An 18,677-nucleotide genomic window follows, 5' to 3' on the forward strand; every position below is an offset into this window, starting at 1 on the left:
CAAAGACGTCCGTTCGTCCAACATCTCCGTCAGCCGAAGGAGATAGACTTTGTTCTGAGATTCCATTTCGGCTGACCGTGTTTCCAAAGCAATCTTGGTTTGCTGATGCAACACCTCTTGCTAGGCAATGACGAACTGAGCATGGTCAGCGGCCGCGGTCACGTCCTGGACGAGCTTCTTATTTTCTTTTCGAAGCGCTTTCGCCCAGTCCTCAGTTAGCATGCTGCGAGAAAAAAGCTGAAAATATGAAAGGAGAAGGTATGTCAGGACGGTTGAAAAAGAAAGAAATAAATGTAAGTAGAAAACATAAGCGTCTAAAGAAAGGAAAGAGCACCTCGGCAGCAAGTTGAGACATGTATCCTACATGTCCTAAGGATGCTCCCCTCAACCCCTTGATGCATGGTTCAGGAAAGCACTTGAAAAGCTCCAACTTGAGCTTCTCGCGTTCGGCTGATGACATCTTTCCGAAAGCCGGAGAAGATTCATCATCAGAAAGAATAGGAGAGCCGTCAGCAGCTGGACCCTTCCCTTTATTTGAAAGGTTAGACTCGTCAGTACACCTGATGGGAATAACCACGGCCTGTTTGTTGGACGGACTCATCGGACGCCCGCCAACCCGTAGTGTTCTAACTACGATTGAATAATAAGACTCACCAGAAGAACAGGACGTCGTCCTATAAGCAGTAGGCATCTGGCCTACCAGTTGGGCCACTGGTCCAGAGAAAGCGGACCCGTCTACAGCCGCGTCCGGCTGAGAAGATTGTCCTGCATCGTCCAGGACAACAACCTCGTCAGGTTGTGAAGAGGTAGGCTGCTCGGCAGGGCCGGCGTAGGTCACGAGGGCCAGTGAGCCAACCTCGGCCGGTTCTTCTTTGGCCTCCTCCTTGGCCGGTATATCGATCACGACCTTAGGGACCGGCCGTGTCGTCTTCTTCTTCTTAGCAGTGAATCCCTTTGCCTTCTTAGAAGGAGGGGCTTCACTGGTACCGGCCGGCCGCTTCTTCGCCGCCGCCTTCTCAGCCAAGGCTTTGGAGGTTGGGGCATTTTTCTGAAAAATTGAAGGTGTAACAAATTAGAAGCCTTTCAAAGGAGGAAATCGTCTTAATGCATCTGGACGTCCTGCTCGTCATGAAGGCAGACCGTCCAGCCATCATCTGGAGGAATGGCTCTTTTGAGAGGCAGCTCGGCCAGCAATCATCTGGATGTACTGCTCCTCGAAGAGGCAGACCGTCAAAGAATCAACCTGGACGAGTTGCTCCTCGAATAGATAGCTCGTCCAGCACTCATCTGGACGGGCTGCTCCTCGAAGAGGCAGACCGTCAAAGAATCAGCCTGGACGAGTTGCTCCTCAAATGGACAACTCGTCCAGCACTCATCTGGACGGACTGCTCCTCGAAGAGGCAGACCGTCAAGGAAACAACCTGGACGAGTTGCTCCTCGAATAGATAGCTCGTCCAGCACTCATCTGGACATACTGCTTCTCGAAGAGGCAGCCCGTCATGCAATCAAACTGGATGAATTGCCCCTCAGAAAAACAGTTCGTCCAGTCTTCATCTAGACGGACGACCTTTCAAAAGGAGTAGATCGTCCAGCGTTTGCTTGGGCGCTCTGTAAAAAAAAAAAAAAAAAAAAAAAGAGAAGTAATCTTACCAGGGTGTCAGCCCTCTTTTCAGCACCCGATTTGCTGTATTCCCTCCAGAGAGTATCGGCAAATCTGGACGAACTCATATCTCCTATCCAAGATTTCCTAAGTTTACTTCTGGCTGAATCTGCAAAAAGAAAATAAAAAAGCAGGTATTAGACGACTGATAATCAAGCCGGGAATTTTACTTAGAGGATTTTTAGTAGTTATACCTCTGTCCTCGTCCTGCCGCAAGCCGGCAGCGACAAGGAAGTTATCATGATAAAACATCTCTTTAAAGGGGATCCAATTGGACGGACCCTTGAAAGAGACGTCTTCCATGGAATACTCCGAAATCTGGAAATACTCCACCATCTCCTCGGCAGAGCTATCCTCTAGTTCCAGATACGAAGCCATCCGTCCAGTGTTAGTGTTAGATCGGCTAAAATACCGAAGCCGACTAGCAACCGCTTTACTGGGCGCCTGGACGAAAAGGAATTCACCCTTCCAAGAGTGCATCTTGGATGTCTTATCCCAAGACGTCAAGAAGCCTTGACGGTTGCATACACTCAGCCAGCTTCCTTCAACGGTTCTAGGAACCTTGGCAACGTAATGAATGTGGGTGAAGGCGGCCAGAGAAGGATTCTTCCCTTTGAAATTGCAAACGGCCAGAAAGGTGAGGATGTTTTGCCAAGAGTTTGGGGCAAGCTGATTATGTCCTACGCCATAATAATGAAGAAGTTGGCCGATGAAAGGGTGGAGAGGAAAGCGAAGGCCGGCATCTAATGCCAGCCGGTAAACAGCAAAATGGCCTGAGGGGGCACTAAAAATGGTATCCTCTCGGCCAGGGAGAACGAATTTGTAGCCCGGCATGGGCATAGCCATTGAAAAGGGTCTAAGGTCCGAGCCTAATCGTCCCAGCCAAGTGTTATCAGCCAGGATAAATCTAGGGTCAGAAAGTGGACCTAGCCACCGTCTTATTTCAGACGAAGTCGTCGACGGCTCTTCTGAATCGCTAGCAGGGTTGGAAGAGCTGGCCGTCTTTGGCTCATCCGAGACCGTCCCATGTATGGACGGGCTGGGATCTGGAGAGCCTCTGGTTTCTTCTTCCTCCTGAACATATTCAGGGGAAGGATTTGGAATTGCTGGACGAGCGCTTTGGACTTCGCGCTCTCCGTCAGCAGGAATCCGTGCAGTAGATGCCTCCATTTCCGAGCTGGAGGCCGGCAGGTTAACTCCTCGTCTGATACGAGCTGTTTGCTTGACGCGAGCCAGATTACCCTGCACAGGTAAAGACTGGGTCGTCTGACTTAGCCGGCCATGAGAAAAGAAAAAGAATGCATGTCCGGCCGAGATGGGTCCAACTCTAGAAGATGCCGAAGAAGATAGGCCCTCTGTTCTAGGGCTAGTACCAACCTTTGAGCGGCCGGGTTTGTTCGATGAAGAAGACGAGCTCATTTTCTTAAAATATGTGTGAAAGCAAGAAAAAGAGTTGAGAATATACCTGCAGAGAAAAGTTCGGACGAACGTCAAAGATGACTTGAGACATCGGACGAGCAAAGTAACAATTGCAAGAGCTTGGACGGGAGTAGTTCTTCTCTCTGAAAAGTTCAGTAAAAATTCGCAGAGACTCTCTCTCTAGAAAATCTCTCAACAATGTTAAAATGATTCCTGAAGCGACTAAGGCACATATTTATAGAGGGGTGAAAATGACCCCCTCATCCGGTAAAAAGTAACCGTTATTCATAGGGGTTGACCTGTGGAGACCGGCAAAATGGCGCCTCTTTTTTGAAAAAGAGAAGGGCCGTTCCAGGTCGGTTAAAAGAGGAAGATTAACCGTCTTGGCGCCTAGAAGATAATAACTCCCTCTTTTAAGGGGCAAATGTAGCCTAAAAATCAACGGCTATCAGGCTGACACGTGGCTTCATCAAGGCCCTACATGTGGCATGCGTTTATGCAAGCAAAGTACAAAGGCCAACAGTTTGCAGGGCTAAAAGTACGTTTTCCTGAAGGAAGAGTACTAAAAGTTCCCCTAATGGCCCAAAAATTGTACTTCAGGCCCAGTAAAGGTGGCCTGCACCTCTGCATAAAAGTGAGGTGTAGTAACCAACTAACAGATGCCACGTGTTCCATTTCATTGATTAGCCAATCAGATGCTCCCAAATTAGGGTGACATCAAGGTACAACAGTCATTTCATACAGTATAAATAGTCCTTGATTTCAGGGTGAAAGGTACGTTTTTCAGAGCAGAGTACTGTTACTCTGTCATAAATTCTTCTCTCTCTCTCTCTACTTTCTCTCTCTAAAAGTTCCTTTACATCCCTGACATCTGACTTAAGCATCAGAGAGGGAAATACCACCCAAACCTCCAGGGTGGGTCCCTTTTTGCAGGTTGCTGGTCAGGAGTTAGCATCGGGATTCGAGCCAATCATTGCTGCACAAGTCTCCAGTTTTAAGAACCTATCTTTGGGAGTTGTTGTATTAGTTTACCAGTTTTACACTACGTAACAAGACCAAATTTACCAAAGGTAACAATAAGAAAAGGTAACAATTTGGGCTTTTCAGTTATATGTTTAGCTAATTTCGATATTAACTTCTCCCATCAATCAGACAGACAACCACAAACCTCTGATGTCACGTTCTGTTATTAGGGAGACTAAAACTCGCTTTGGAGGCAAAGAGCATCAGAGAAAAGGAAAAAAAAAAGCTGGTTTTTGGTTTTGTTGAGATTCGAACCCCAGCCCGCGTGCAAACGCATGGAGTTTCATGAAGAACAAAACCACCTTGACCCCTGCTTGTTTCATGTTTTATATTACACGCAAATGGTATATATCAATTAGCTAAAATATTTTTTATTTTTAAAAAAAAAATGGGCAATTTTTTTCCAAAAATAACTGGGTTCACCTGAACCCGGACACCCGGTGAACCCATAGTAAATCCGCCCCTGAATAAAATACATACTAATACGAATCTAACAAGATCCCACATGATTATGTTTTTATTCACGTATAAATCACAAACGAGGGTCAAAGTGCAATTTGTGAATAGTGTAAAATATCAAAGTGTAACAATTAATTTGAAACGGGGTAGTACTTTTTTTTTATTTAGGGAAGCCTATATTTGACTATTTGTGCATAGCCCATAGGTAGCTTTTAAATGAGCTTTGACTGGCGTTTAATGCTAATAAGTTGGTATTAACTCAAACCGCGAGCGAAACTTTTCTCTCACCAAACCCTAGCGACACTCGTACCGCCGCACTAACCCCTCTCCCTCTGCCGGCTCGTCGACGGCTTGAGCATCTCCGGCTCTACAAAGGCCGTCGGCGAGCCCAGCCTCCTTTCCCCCACAGAAGCCTTAGTGTTGGTGTCGAAACAGGTGGTATACAAGAGTCGCGAAGACGGTAGGCATTTGAAGTCGCCCGCCACACCGCCGGAAACCACCGGATTCTCCTTTCTGGACGCCGGTGACTCGCAACCACCACCCGCTGTCAGTAATTACGATCCTTTGCTAAAGATCTGGAAAATTAATGTGAGATTATCAATTATGTTTTCAATTTCAGGAGTTGTAGCTTTTCAACCTAGTTTAGACTGATTTCAGAGGCGTTGGTGCCTCTTTATCTACTAGTGTTTTTATCGGTTCAGTCTTTAGAGTTATTTCGTTTTCTTAGATATCATGAACACTATTGACGAGTTAAAGGGGGAACTATGTCTTTATCACTTTGACGAGCATGATTATTCTTCAACCAGTTGGGTCCAGAGGATTGCTAATCTTGTTAATCCCTTTGGTATCTTCGAATATGTTCGAAGTTTGAAGGTTGAGGGTAATATCTTTTACAGGAACAGTGACATTAAGTCAGCCATTGCACACTATATTCAAGCTATCAAGTTCTTGTTTTTTGTGGACGTTAATAATGAGGAGGAAAAGTCTGTTTTTTTAAGCCTAGCTTTATCTATCAATCTCAACTTGGCTGCGTGTTTTATCAAGGAAAAAGATTTTCAGAAAGTGGGTGAGTTGTGCTCACTTGTTTTAATGTATGAAGCTACCAATGCCAAAGCTTATTTTAGGAGAGCTATTGCAGCTTTGGAACTTAGCCAACCCGATATAGCATTAATAGACCTTATCCAAGCTCTTAAAATCCACCCAAATAATGGAGAATTTCAACAAAAATTAAATGAAGTATCGTCATTGTTAGGATTGTCTCCAAATTTTGTTGATACTACTGCCAAAGGAGTCGGTGAGGATGAAGTGTTGAGTAACTCTTCAATCCTTGGAAAGGAGGAGAAAAGGAGAAAGGTAGGAGAAAGGAAATCCTACCAAGGTATCACCACTATCAAGGTGGAGAAGAATCAAACCTTCTCAGAGAAGGTGAAAATGAATGTTGTTGGAACAGATCACAACATTAAAGATACTACTTCAGTCCCGGAGTCTACTTCTGGGAAAAAAACGAAATCTACAGGGTCCAATTTTCGATTCTCAAATCGGAAAGCGCAGGATACCTATTTGCATATCACCCCCTTAATGTACAAGGTGATGTCAACGGGAAGAACTTTGCATTACCACTGCTCTTCCCAAAACCAAATGATCAGCATCCGAACATTAAATCCATCACAACAGATGGATTGCAGCACGACTGTAGATCACCATACACCCATGGAGATGAGACACTCCCCTGTTGAAGGGTATGAGCAGTGTAAACAAACTCCAACTTTAGGGCCCGACGTCGAGGCTACAAGTATGGATTCTCAAAAGTCTTCTTGCGTCTCTTTGTTAGTACCTCCAAGCACCTCCTTCTGCTCGCCGGCGAAGTCTACTTCACGGGTCAACACTCAGTCTACCAGCAAGATGAAAATCTCCTCTCTTTTGCACTCCAGAATCAACAGACAACATAATACGGTAAAGCGTCGAAGTCCCTCGTTTTCTAACCCTTTGTTTTGCAGGGTGCGTATTGGAGCCAAGAGAAGTCCATCCTGCTTCACTGAGGATGTCTGCTATCCTTGTAGGAAGAAATGTTATGCCCCATCCCCCTCTGTTTTAGTAACTAATCTTGTTCATGATGATTTCCTTATGTTTGGTTAGTATGCTTTCTAGGTTGTATTTCGACTTTTATTAATGCAAGTTATTCGGATGTCAAAAAAAAAAAAAAAAAAAAAAAAAAAAAAAAAAAATCAAAGAGTTAAGTTACCAAATTTTAGTCAAGTTAACTTGGTACCAGATTTCTAACTATCAAAGTTATCAAAATGTCCTTGTAGTATTTCAAAAAAACCCAAATAATAAACACCAACACTTTTCTCTTTTGAGTATACAATATAAGACAGGTTTTACATATGTAAAAATAGTGTTTGGATGTACACAACAAATTTTTGATTTACATGAAAGGAATTCTAGTTAAATCAAAAGGTTCTCCATCTAACTGGTTTTTTAAATATTTACCCCATCCATTCCATAATAATCAAATCCTACTTGCTTTTGTTAAAGTAAAACGTTGTAAACTCTAATCATAAAATTTAACCAATATATAAGAGAATACAATCAAACCTTATGTTTCAATGAATACTATTGAGATATCAGCTATATTAATATGTAACTAGAAATAATGGTCAAAGTCAATATCTTCTTGACTTTTAATACTTCAAATGCATAAGCTCACATCCCAAAAGAGCGAACACATAAAATTGGCCATCAAAAATAAAAACGAATAAAATTGGCCATCAAAAAATAAAAACGAATAAAATTGACCTTATGGCTGCAGGCCTGCATGCAATTAGGTCTCGTTCTTTTGGATTAAGAGAATCTAAACTGAACTGAGTTGCAGAGAAAAACTGCGTTGAACTGAAAATAATTCCAAAAGAACAGGACCTAACCGGCTGATGTTGCAATACCCATCAATTACAATAAAATTACAGCTTTCATATCAGCCCTAATTTACCTTTAGTATATTTAATGAATCAACTACAGTTTGGCTACATAAAGTATTTGACATTTGGGTTTGGTACATACTAACACCTTAAAATTCAGTAGCAGTCATCTTGAACAAATTTGAGGATCAAGTTTGCAACAATGGAAGGTTTTTCTACATGAGGGACATGTCCACAATCTGGTATTGGGCGCAGAATGGCATCTTGCAACTCACTATGCAGCCTCTGGATTTTTTGCCATAGGGAAAAAGAGATCAATCATTTCTATGTTCAGTCGAATTAAGACAGTTGATGAGATTAAGATATTGACATTTGAGATGGAGGAATCATTACTTATTACTAAAACCTTTTAATAGTCTGCTTTAACAAAACAAGTGAAGTAGGTAATATTCAGTTGCAAGTTCCCACTTACATGTGCAAGCTTATAGGAAATGATCTGATCATCCTCGCCCCAAATGATAAGTGCCCGTTGTTTGACCTGTCAAGTGTAAGTAGCATACTTCTTTAGGCATAAATATTGGTTTATCTTACATGAACTTCTTGGAGAAGACAATACATGCATGATGCATGTAGTCACTGTATTAGGACCAAAATGTCTTTCAAAAGTAGTTTGGATGATTTATGAGCAAAACACAAAGATCTCTATGCTAGTATCGAGTTTTTTTTTTTATATTTTTAATCCCTAATACTCTATTACTCTCCATTCCAAAATAAAAGGTTGTGTTTGACTTTTAAGGTTCAAGCTTCTTAATGTTGACCATTCATTTCCTAAACAATATGATGATTCTGATGCAAGATATATTCATGAATTCAACTTCTTACTAGATTCAACTTATGAAACACACATCCATAGATAATGCTTCTTGTATGTTCGATAGGTGGTGACAAGCACACAACTCAAAATCAGGGAAGGTTTAACAATGAAAGTTGAGTCTAGCCATATCCGGCAAACCTGTTTTATCATAGAAGTAACTTTGTAACCTCCACTTGCCATGAAACTAAGAGTTGCATCCCTCCACCATGGAAATAGACAATGTAATCGACCTATCTGCAAGTTTATATTAAAAATAATCACATCATCAAATGAAGGTCATTTGGTTACTATAAACTTCTTAACTGTGAGAAGGATGAAAAGATTCTCACATTCATCCAATCCAAACTGGTCCTCACTGTTATATTCTTAAACACCAACTTATTCACAAATAGGCGTAGTGGTATGCTTTTCAATAACGCAAGCTGCTCCAAGAAAATCTCAAAATGTTAAATACCCAAGAATGAAACTAATGCTGAAGGCCATCTAGAATACATGACTATGACAAAGAATGGCACTCACACCAGCATTAGCAATAATAACAGGCAGCTGTGCCAGTCCACCTATACCTTCTGAATACACACTTGCATCTATAAGAACCAATCTACTGACCTAAAAACATGAGCAATAGAGAGTTTAGACTTTACATATAGAAGTGAGTAGTATGTTAGATTTTTCGAAGATCTTATGAGGGCAACTCACAGCCTCAGGATGGTTCACTGCAAAGTCAACTGCGACAGCAGCCCCTAGACTTGGTCCTACAAGTATCATCGGTCTCTTGATGTACAATCTCCAAAACTGTTATTACCAAGACGCAACTGAATACTTGTAAACGCTACATATTATTCAGTGGAAGTAGAAAATGAATTTGAAAAAAGACATGGATTTAAGATTTTGACTACCTGATATAGATGATCACGCTTAGATGCCACATCACAAGATGGAAGCTGTTCTGATAGACCATATTGAGGTCAGAGTGATGCATGTTAGCTAAGGAAGAGAACATCAATCTAACAGAGAGACCAATAAGATGCACAAATGTTCTGTGATGTATATCAAGGCAGCATACCTAAATTGGAAAAACCCCAACCAAGAATGTCAACGGCCCAACTCTCTGTGCCAGCTTCTTCAAGTAATGGGTAGACACATCTCCATTCTAAACAGGAACTGGATATTTATGAACCATGTAGAAATAAACAACAAGGTCCTTTACACACAATACGAGCATATATCACCAAAAGAATGTTACCTATCAAAACCATGAAGGAGAACAACTGGGGATGTCTTTCCCTGTACAGAGGGCCTAATGCAGCTACTCATGATACAAGCGTCTGAAAACGAGACCTGCAATGACATCAAACAAAGCATGTTAGAATTTGGGGAAGTTAAAATCAATCACATACGGAACCAAAGCAAAACCATCAGAAAAGGAAAGAGGACAGTTTGTCTCTAAAATGTCATTTCGAGAATCCTGAGAACATATTTTTGTTCTCAGATGAAGACAATTCTTGTTAGTATGATTACCTTATTTTTTGACGAAGTAATTCACAAGGTACTCCTCCAATCTAATATAAATTACAGGGTTTTTTAAGATGCTAACTGTAGTTATGTTTTTCAATAATTGTTGTCAATATTCAATTTTTATTTTCACCATATAACTTAATTTTCATGTAAAAATCACGAACTCATCGAATATTTGAAATAACTTAATCATTTGAACTCTCCCTTTCTTTTACCGATATATACAATTAAATTACATCTAATCATACTCGTCGGTAAGGGTAAAGTGAAACTTGCTACTTAAAATTGCGCACCAAGGTTACAATTGCAATGTTTCCACTTTCCAGAAACCATTCTCTCTATCTTCTATCCTCCAAGAGAAGAGTTGTAAAACACCCTCAAAGATGCAAAGGCTATCACAACACCTTCTTCCTCTGTACCCCTCCAAACTAAGGGGGAGTCGTAACGTCTATTATTACTTTCAAATAACAATCAGGGCTTGTCCTACATTCCAATAAATTCAATTCACAAACTACAGCTGAGTTCCCAATAAGTTCGGATAAGTTGAGTTTACATACATTCCAGTCAATAGAACACACCCTAAAAGGCTAAAACCACACGTTAAGGAAACCACAAGTACTAAATGCAGCCAAATATATTGCAAAATACAACAATCTACAGGTGAATTTCCAAAATCTTCAGAAACTAATTTCATCACAAGAAGATCTTTCCAGGGTTACCACTTACCATAGATAAAATTCTAGAGTAATTTTCATAGTTTAGGGATATACTATACCCAACAATAAACAAGAGAGTATCAATCAAAAAACATGAAATTTCCATAAAAGTACTTCATTGGAAGTTTCTAATTTCAAAAGATAGCTGTTTCAAACACAATCTAATCTAGAGTTGCATCTTGTTCAAATTGTTCATCATAATTTGAAAAAAAGCATAATTTATTACAGCATACAATCAAGGTCTTGAAGTAAATCTATAACAGATGACAAAATTAACCAAAATTAGAAGGATGAAACAAGGTTTAAGAAAATGCAGTGCAAAAAAAATGCAAGAAGATAATTGACAGGACTGCAGATATTATATTAGTAGTATAATTACATTAATTAAAAGAAAGCAAAAAGGAAAATAAATAATTCATAAATCAGCATTTTTTTCAAGCTGTAATATTAAGCAGAAATAATAGATTCAAACAGAACTACTAAAATGAAAATTAACACAAGAAAATCCCCAAAAAACCTACATGCAAATGCACTTTTGGGGCCTACTCTATATATTGAAATTTCAAAAGACAAAATTAGTATGAAATCATGAATAGTATCAAAAGCAAGTCCAAAATTTCTTTCTAAAAAAAATATAAAATAAAAGAGAAAAAAATGGAGAAAGAAGAAAAAACTGACCTGCACAGGTAATTGTTCGATTCTGATAGCCAAATTTCTAGCAAAAGGGTCTTTGATTTTGTGGATTTGTTTGGGTAGAAAAGATGGGAATTCATGATTTGATGTTACTTTGAAACATTTTCTGGTGTTTTTGAAGTTCTTCAAATGCTGCATTGTTGAATAGCTGCTTGGTGTTACTGTTAATGCTTGCATTTTTTCTGCTTATGAAATTAATATTATGGATACTCTTTTATTAACCAAGAAAACAAGTTTAATGGAGACGTCGGTTGATTCAGTAATATGTTATGAGGTTTGATATAAACGCTGCATAAAACAAAAGAAGTATGGAAATTTGAAAGTATTAACGTCTGAAGCAGTTGAGAACATGGGAAAACCTTTTAAATGACTACCACTGTAGTGAGTCTAGTGAGAGTACACTATGACTTTTTTTATATTAGGAAATTAAATCAGTCTAAGGACTAACCCTTAGGTAATATATTTGGGGGTAAGGATCGAACCCCTAACCTCAAGGGTTAAGGGGGAGCGCTCTACCCACTTGAACTAACTCCTATCATTAGTACATTATGACTATGAGTATGACTAGGCTAATATTTAGCCTGTTGTTTAGAATTTATTTAAGAGGTCAAGATGCTCAAAAAAGAAAATATGTTTAAGAGGTCACGACTTTGTAATGCCACAACTAGTAATTTAGTCCGTGTAATATTTTGAGTCAGTTACAATTAGAAATATACTTCATCCATTTCTAAATAAGTGCAACACTTCTTATTTTCACGTTTGTCAATGTATTATTATAACCATTAATATCTTCAATTATCAATAAGTAAAAATTATAAAAAGTTGATATTTAAAAAAATCACATTCAGACAAATATAACAAGATCCCGCATGACTATATCTTTCCTAAAATGTAAATCACCAAAGCTAATTAAAGTTTAAACTGTGAATAGTAAACACTATGCAAATGTTGCACTTAGGGCATGTTCTCCCCAGCTTATTTTCATTTCAGTTCAATTTAGTTCAGTTCAGCTCCATTATTTTATAACCATTTTGTTAAATATTATTATTATGTTGGTATTTTACTATTTACTCTTATTATTATTATTTATTATTTATTTGTATATTATTATTATTATTATTATTATTATTATTTCAATATATTATTTTATTTATCATAGCTTTACTCATTATTATTACTATTATTATTAGAAGAAACACGGTTTAGGTCAAAAGCACAAATAAACCCACGTTTTTTAGCCCATAACCAATCAAATCGCGTCGAAACGGTTTATGATGCAATTTTGCACGGTCCGACCCAATCATTATTTTTATTACTAAATATTATTATATTATTAAATCTAATTATTAAAATAGTAATATTAATTTACTTCTTATATATTATTGTTATTATATAATCATCATCCAGTATTAATATATTAATACAAATAATATAAAAATAATTATTAATTATCATTATTATTATTATTATTAATTATTATTATTATTATTTTTAATTTATTATGATTATTAATATTATTTATTCATAACTATCATTTAAAAATATCCAAAATACTATTATTATTCATTATTATTACTTATCATTATAATTATTATTTAATATTTATATTATTATTGTTTAAATATTTATTTATATATTTATTACATTTAATTTAATTCAATTCAGATTAATTCAATTCAATTTAATTAAATTCAATTCAGTTCAGTTTAGTTCAGTTCAGATCAGTTCAGCTGTTTTATGCTGAAGAGAACATGCCCTTACTTAGAAACGGAGGAAGTATTAGGTAAATGTTCAGTGGTAGCTCTTAATTTTGGCTTTTGAGTATTGGTAGCCAAAAAAAGTTTGATTATAAGATTTAACGTTGAGATTCTGCCATAATTGTTAAGAAGATTGTTTTCTTCGTAATTAAGGTCTCTAGTATCTAAAACAACATAAATTGTCCATGACAAACTTTCTTTTACTCATATTTTTTTTAAATCGAGTGAAATAACTTTTTATTAAGACACGAACGCAAAGTAGATTCTACAAAGAAAACTCATATCATTCTACCTTATGGAACCATACTTAGTTAAAAACAACTCTTTCAACAAGTTTTAACGAAAAATCCTTGTTAATGTGACATTTTTATGTATAGCCAAAACCTCAAGGCTATTTCTCATACTCAAAATGTTTTTGGCTACTAATGATAAAAATCCAAAGTTGAAGGCTACCATTGAGAATTTCTCAATATATTATTATTATTTTATAAATTTCATACTAATTGATTTTATTAGCTTTTCATAATATTATGTCTAGTACGAAATTGAAAAATGAACGTTATGACATGATAAGTTGCTAAAAAAAACTTCTAAGGAATTTTTCAATATATTATTATGTTATTACTTACTAATAAAAGTGTTAGAGATCAAAAAGCTTGTTCTATGTCTTTATAGTTACATATAATTATCTTTGGATTTATTCCTCATTCGAATAAAAAAAAAAATAGTTACATATAATTATAAGAGTCTATTAAGTTTTACTTTTGAAGCATTAAATATTGAAATTGTTGTAGATTAGTGGTTAAACTCTCATATTTTATTTCAAAGGTCATGCATTTGAATCCTAGTAATTATAACTACACATTTTTAATATTTTCAAATGAGATTATATACGTGTGAATTAGAAGTTTGAGAAAAGAGCAATGTGGCACCATTCTTTTAATAGAAACGCTTTTTGATATATTTGTATAGATGTTATCATAAACCATGAATTCCATGTGCTTAAATACAAAAAAGAATGCATTTACAAATATTCGTCCTTAGCAAGATTTGAAAAGTATATTTAATGCTCAAGTTTGAACCTATTTTTACTTGTAACCTTAAACTTGTAAAACATAATTTATTAGACAGTTCTAAAGAGTAGAGACAACGTTATCATCAAAAAGAAATTCTATCTAGATTCCCTGTACTCAATTTCTTTTTTCCTTTAGAATTTTTTTATTTACACTAGTAGAATAATTGCTTATTGATGCGGTTTTACCCGTACGCAGCAATATATCACGTATAAAAAAAGAAAAAATATAAAATAACTATATAACTGCGGTTTCGGCTGAAAACCGCAGCAATATAGTTTCAACGGATTTTTTTTGAAAAAAGTTGACTTTTTGACCAGACAGCTGCGGTTTTTGTCAAAAACCGCGGAAATATATTAAAATAATATTAAAAAATAATATTTTGATATATTACTGCGGTTCTTAAAAAGAACCGCAACAATATCATTAAAAAGTATTAACAAAATATATAAAAGGCGTGTATCAGCTAGCTAGGGTTTTTTTTCCTTACTATTTTCTCACGCGTCCTCTCTCACTCCCCCTCTCACCCTTCACTCGGACCTCTCACCCTTCACTCCTATCACTCCCCCTCTCACCCTTCACTCACCTTTCACCGGTTTCTTTCTCTCAGTTCACCCTCACCGGTTCTTTTCTCTCAGTTCACCCTCACCCATGGCGCTCCATCTTCATTACATTTTTCTGAGGTGAATTTCTCTCTCTTCACGTTGCCGTTGCTCACAATTCGTCTGCTCGTCGGCGTCTTTAAAGAGTCCGAGACCTCGCCGTCTCCGGCAGATCTCGTCTTCTCGCAATTCGTCGTCGCCCAGAAGACCGTGTCTTCTGGCAAAGTTGTCGCCCAGCAAATTAAATCTCGTCTTTTCGCAAATCCTCGTCGCCCAGTAGACCACACATAGTCTGAAACCTCGCCGTCGCTCACAATTCGAGACCTCGCATGTCGCCGCGTCTTGGTTCTGTATTTTTTCATTTTTATCATTTTTATTTAGATTTGATGTGTAGATCTTGTTTTTTTTTTTCATTTTGTTTTTTAATAAATTATGTTAAGATCTGAGTTCATATTCTAGTTTAAAATCTAGTTTAATTTTGGTTTTTGATGCTGATTTCATTTTTCAGATCTGGTTTGGTTATAATTTTTTTTGCCTATATGAAGTTACGTTGGATTGTTTTTTTTTTCCTTCATCTGAACGAAGATCTGATATAGATTTGATGTTTCTTTTTTTTCTTCATATGAACGAAAATATTAGAGAGATTTGATGTTGGTTTCATCTGGAATGCTTACTGTTCTTTTTAAAAATTAATTTTTTATTTTTAAGAATAATTTTTTTTTACTTGTTGCGTGCCTATTGCTGTGGTTTTCCTACCATAAACTGCAACAATATGCTTAGTTTTTAATTATAAAATATAGTATATTGCCGCGGTTTTTCCTAAAAATCGCAGCAATATACTGGATGTTTTCTAATATAAAATAATAATATTGCTGCGGTTTTGTGCTAGAAACCGCAGCTGAGCGCCCAAAACCGCAGCAATAGGCCACTTTTTGACCGTAACAATAAGCAATTATTCTACTAGTGTTATCTACCTTTATGTATCTTTTTTTTGCACTGGGAGTAGCACCAAAAAAGGAACTTGTAGGCCGGAAGGGTTATTGTAGGGCTGATAATCAAGTCAAATTGACCTGTATTCATAAACGATTCAACACTCCCAACCCGACTCGCTTTGCTAAACCAAGTTAGAAATTCCTACCTATAACTAACTTATTTATAAATGGGTTGACTTGAACCCGACATGTTTAACCTGAATTTTTTATTTCAAAATTTGTTTATGGGAAAAACGGGTTAAGCATTTCTATGTTTTGCTTTGACTTAAATTTTGCAATTCCTTCACTTAATCTCTTCATATCAGCTTGACTTTTGCTTGGATTGCGCAAATTTCATAAATTGTTCATAAAATATGTAATATCTTCTTTTTTTTCAAATTTCTGCTTGACTTGTTGTTAAGTTTAGGTTAATTTCTCGTCACCTTTTTCATTCATCACTTTAATATATATATACAATCTATTAGGAATAACAACCTATTCCTAATTCTATCTTTTACCTCCATCTTATCTTTTATATTCCTAACACCCTCCCTCAAGTCGGAGCGTGCAAATCACGATCGCCCAACTTGGACAACAAAAATTCAAACTGAGTCCTACCAAGTGCTATTGTAAAAATATCTGCCAACTGAAACTTAGTAGGAACATAAGACGGATTCACAAGACCTTCAGTCACAGCATCACGAACAAAATGACAATCTGCCTCAATGTGTTTAGTACGTTCATGGAACACCGGATTCTTGGCAATATATAAGGCAGATTGGCTATCACAATATAATTGCATCCCTGCCGGATGTTGAATTCCAAGATCACCTAGTAGTTGTTTCAACCACTTTAATTCACACACAACTGCTGCCATCGAACGATATTCTGCCTCTGCAGACGACCGAGAAACTGTAGGCTGCTTCTTACTCTTCCAGGAAATTGGGGAATATCCCAACAATACAAACCACCCACTCAGCGATCTCCGAGTAATAGGACAACTTGCCCAATCCGAATCACACCATCCCTCAAGGCAGAGATCACTATCAGAACGAAATAAGATGCCCTGGCCTGTTTTTCTTCAAATAGCGAACCACTCTTAAAGCGGCCTCCCAGTGAGTTACCCTAGGTACCTGCATAAACTGTGACAAAATGTGTACAGAATATGCTAGATCAGGTCTGGTAACAGCAAGGTAAATCAATCTGCCCATCAATCTGCGATACTTCTCTGGATCATCAAACACAGGGCCATCTGCCACAGCCAGCTGATGATGCTGCTCCGTAGGAAAGTCTGCAGGTTTAGCCCCAAGTAACCCTGCCTCAGCAATGATATCCAATGCATACTTCCGTTGACTCATAAAAATTCCCTGTGGCCCCCTCGCAATCTCAAGACCAAGGAAATATTTCAAAGCACCCAAATCCTTCATTTTGAAACATTGCCCAAGGTAAGCTTTAAAGTTCAGTAAAGCTTTTTGATCATTTCCCGCAATAATCATGTCATCCACATAGATGAGAACGTTCAGCTGAATAGTATCCCTGGAGAACGTAAACAAGGAATTGTCAGAGTAAGACTGCTTAAACCCATATGTTTTCAAAGCAGTGGCCAATTTTGCAAACCAACATCGATCTAGGTGCCTGCTTCAGGCCATACAATGATTTCTTCATCCTGCACACTAGATTAGTATTATTTTCCTGAAAACTAGGGGGTATTTTCATGTATACTTCCTCCTCTAGATCACCATGTAGGAAGGCATTGTGGACATCCATCTGGTGAATGTCCCATTTCTTCACTGCTGCAATTGCCAGGAAAGTACGAACTGTCGTCATTTTTGCTACTGGGGCAAAAGTTTTGTTATAATCAATCCCTTCCACCTGATGATGGCCAAATATAACCAATCTCGCCTTCAACCGCTGAAGATTCCCTTTCTCATCATATTTTTCTGTATATACCCACTTACTCCCCAAGGCCTTCTTGCCAGGAGGAAGTGGCTGCAATTCCCATGTGCCCTGATCTTCTAGAGCTTGTATCTCAGCTCCCATGGCTTCCCGCCATCCTTCATGTTTCATAGCCTCTTTAAATGATTTGGGAGGGCACCCTGTAGTTATAGCTGCTAGAAACCTGCGATGTTTAGGAGAAAACTTCTCACAGCTAACCTAATGTGTAATAGGATAGGGAGTACCTGAGGACGTTGTCGAAGCAGGTGCCTGAGTTGATGAACTTTTCTTTTTCACTACAGTATGAGTAACAAAATCCTGCAACTTTTACTCGGAATTTTGGTTCTTTTGCCTCTACCAAGCTCCATAACATTACCCTCGCTACTCCCTCCCTGCATGGGAGCAGGGCCCTCCTCCACGTGAGATGCCCCCTGTGGCACCCCACCATCCCCCACACGAGGCGCCGCCTCCGGCACTGCCCCCGCCGACCGGTGCGCCAATGGTGCCAACATCCGGCACTAAGTTGTCAACTAGGGGTCTGCTCATCTCCTCCTCATAAGTATCCACATGGGTAGGAACAACAGGCGACACAGGTTCAGGGGCAGGCTCACTAAAAGGGAACTTATGTTCGATAAATTTCGCATCACGGGAAACAAAATATTTCTTGGACTCCAAATCATATAATTTCCATCCCTTCTGAGTATAAGAATAACCAAGAAAGACACACCGTCTGCTCCTACTTGCAAATTTATCACCCCCATGAGAAATATTATATGCATAACACCAACACCCAAAAATCTTAATATCTGTCATCGAAGGTAGCTTACCAAACAAACACTCATAAGGGGTCTTATAATCCAGAACAACAGAAGGGGTTCTATTTATCAAATGACAAGCTGCCTGCACACAATCCCCCCCAAAATTTCAAAGGAAGATTAGCCTGGAATCGCAATGCCCGGGGAACATTTAGAATATGACCATGTTTCCTTTCTACTCTACCATTCTGTTGGGGGGTTTTTACACAGGAAGTCTCAAAAATAATTCCTTGTTGCAGAAAATAAG

The 18,677-nt window shown here is 38.0% G+C and overlaps 1 protein-coding gene across 1 annotated transcript; it reads right to left on the minus strand.

The window, feature by feature from the left end:
• Window positions 1–7,212: 7,212 nt before the first annotated feature.
• LOC104895795 (alpha/beta hydrolase domain-containing protein VTE7) lies at window positions 7,213–11,635 on the minus strand. The gene is made up of 10 exons (XM_010682405.4): window positions 11,263–11,635; window positions 9,597–9,691; window positions 9,417–9,514; window positions 9,250–9,299; window positions 9,050–9,145; window positions 8,870–8,959; window positions 8,680–8,772; window positions 8,489–8,584; window positions 7,949–8,014; window positions 7,213–7,761 (listed from the first exon to the last, which is right to left on the minus strand). The coding sequence occupies exons 1-10, from the start codon at window positions 11,452–11,454 to the stop codon at window positions 7,633–7,635; spliced, it is 1,005 nt and encodes a 334-aa protein (XP_010680707.3). The 5' UTR covers window positions 11,455–11,635; the 3' UTR covers window positions 7,213–7,632.
• Window positions 11,636–18,677: the final 7,042 nt, after the last annotated feature.

The sequence above is a fragment of the Beta vulgaris genome, chromosome 6 (assembly GCF_026745355.1).
Source record: "Beta vulgaris subsp. vulgaris cultivar EL10 chromosome 6, EL10.2, whole genome shotgun sequence".
NCBI classification, from domain to species: domain Eukaryota; kingdom Viridiplantae; phylum Streptophyta; class Magnoliopsida; order Caryophyllales; family Amaranthaceae; genus Beta; species Beta vulgaris.

Bases quoted from the DNA above. Each gene is read 5' to 3' on its own strand.
- LOC104895795 (XM_010682405.4), bottom strand. From the start codon at position 11,454: ATGCAAGCATTAACAGTAACACCAAGCAGCTATTCAACAATGCAGCAT. The intron at 9,515-9,596 runs GTAACATTCTTT...ATAAATATCCAG, and splicing joins CTCCTTCATGGTTTTGATAG to TTCCTGTTTAGAATGGAGAT. The intron at 8,015-8,488 runs GTTTGCCGGATA...TACACTTGACAG, and splicing joins TTACTTCTATGATAAAACAG to GTCAAACAACGGGCACTTAT.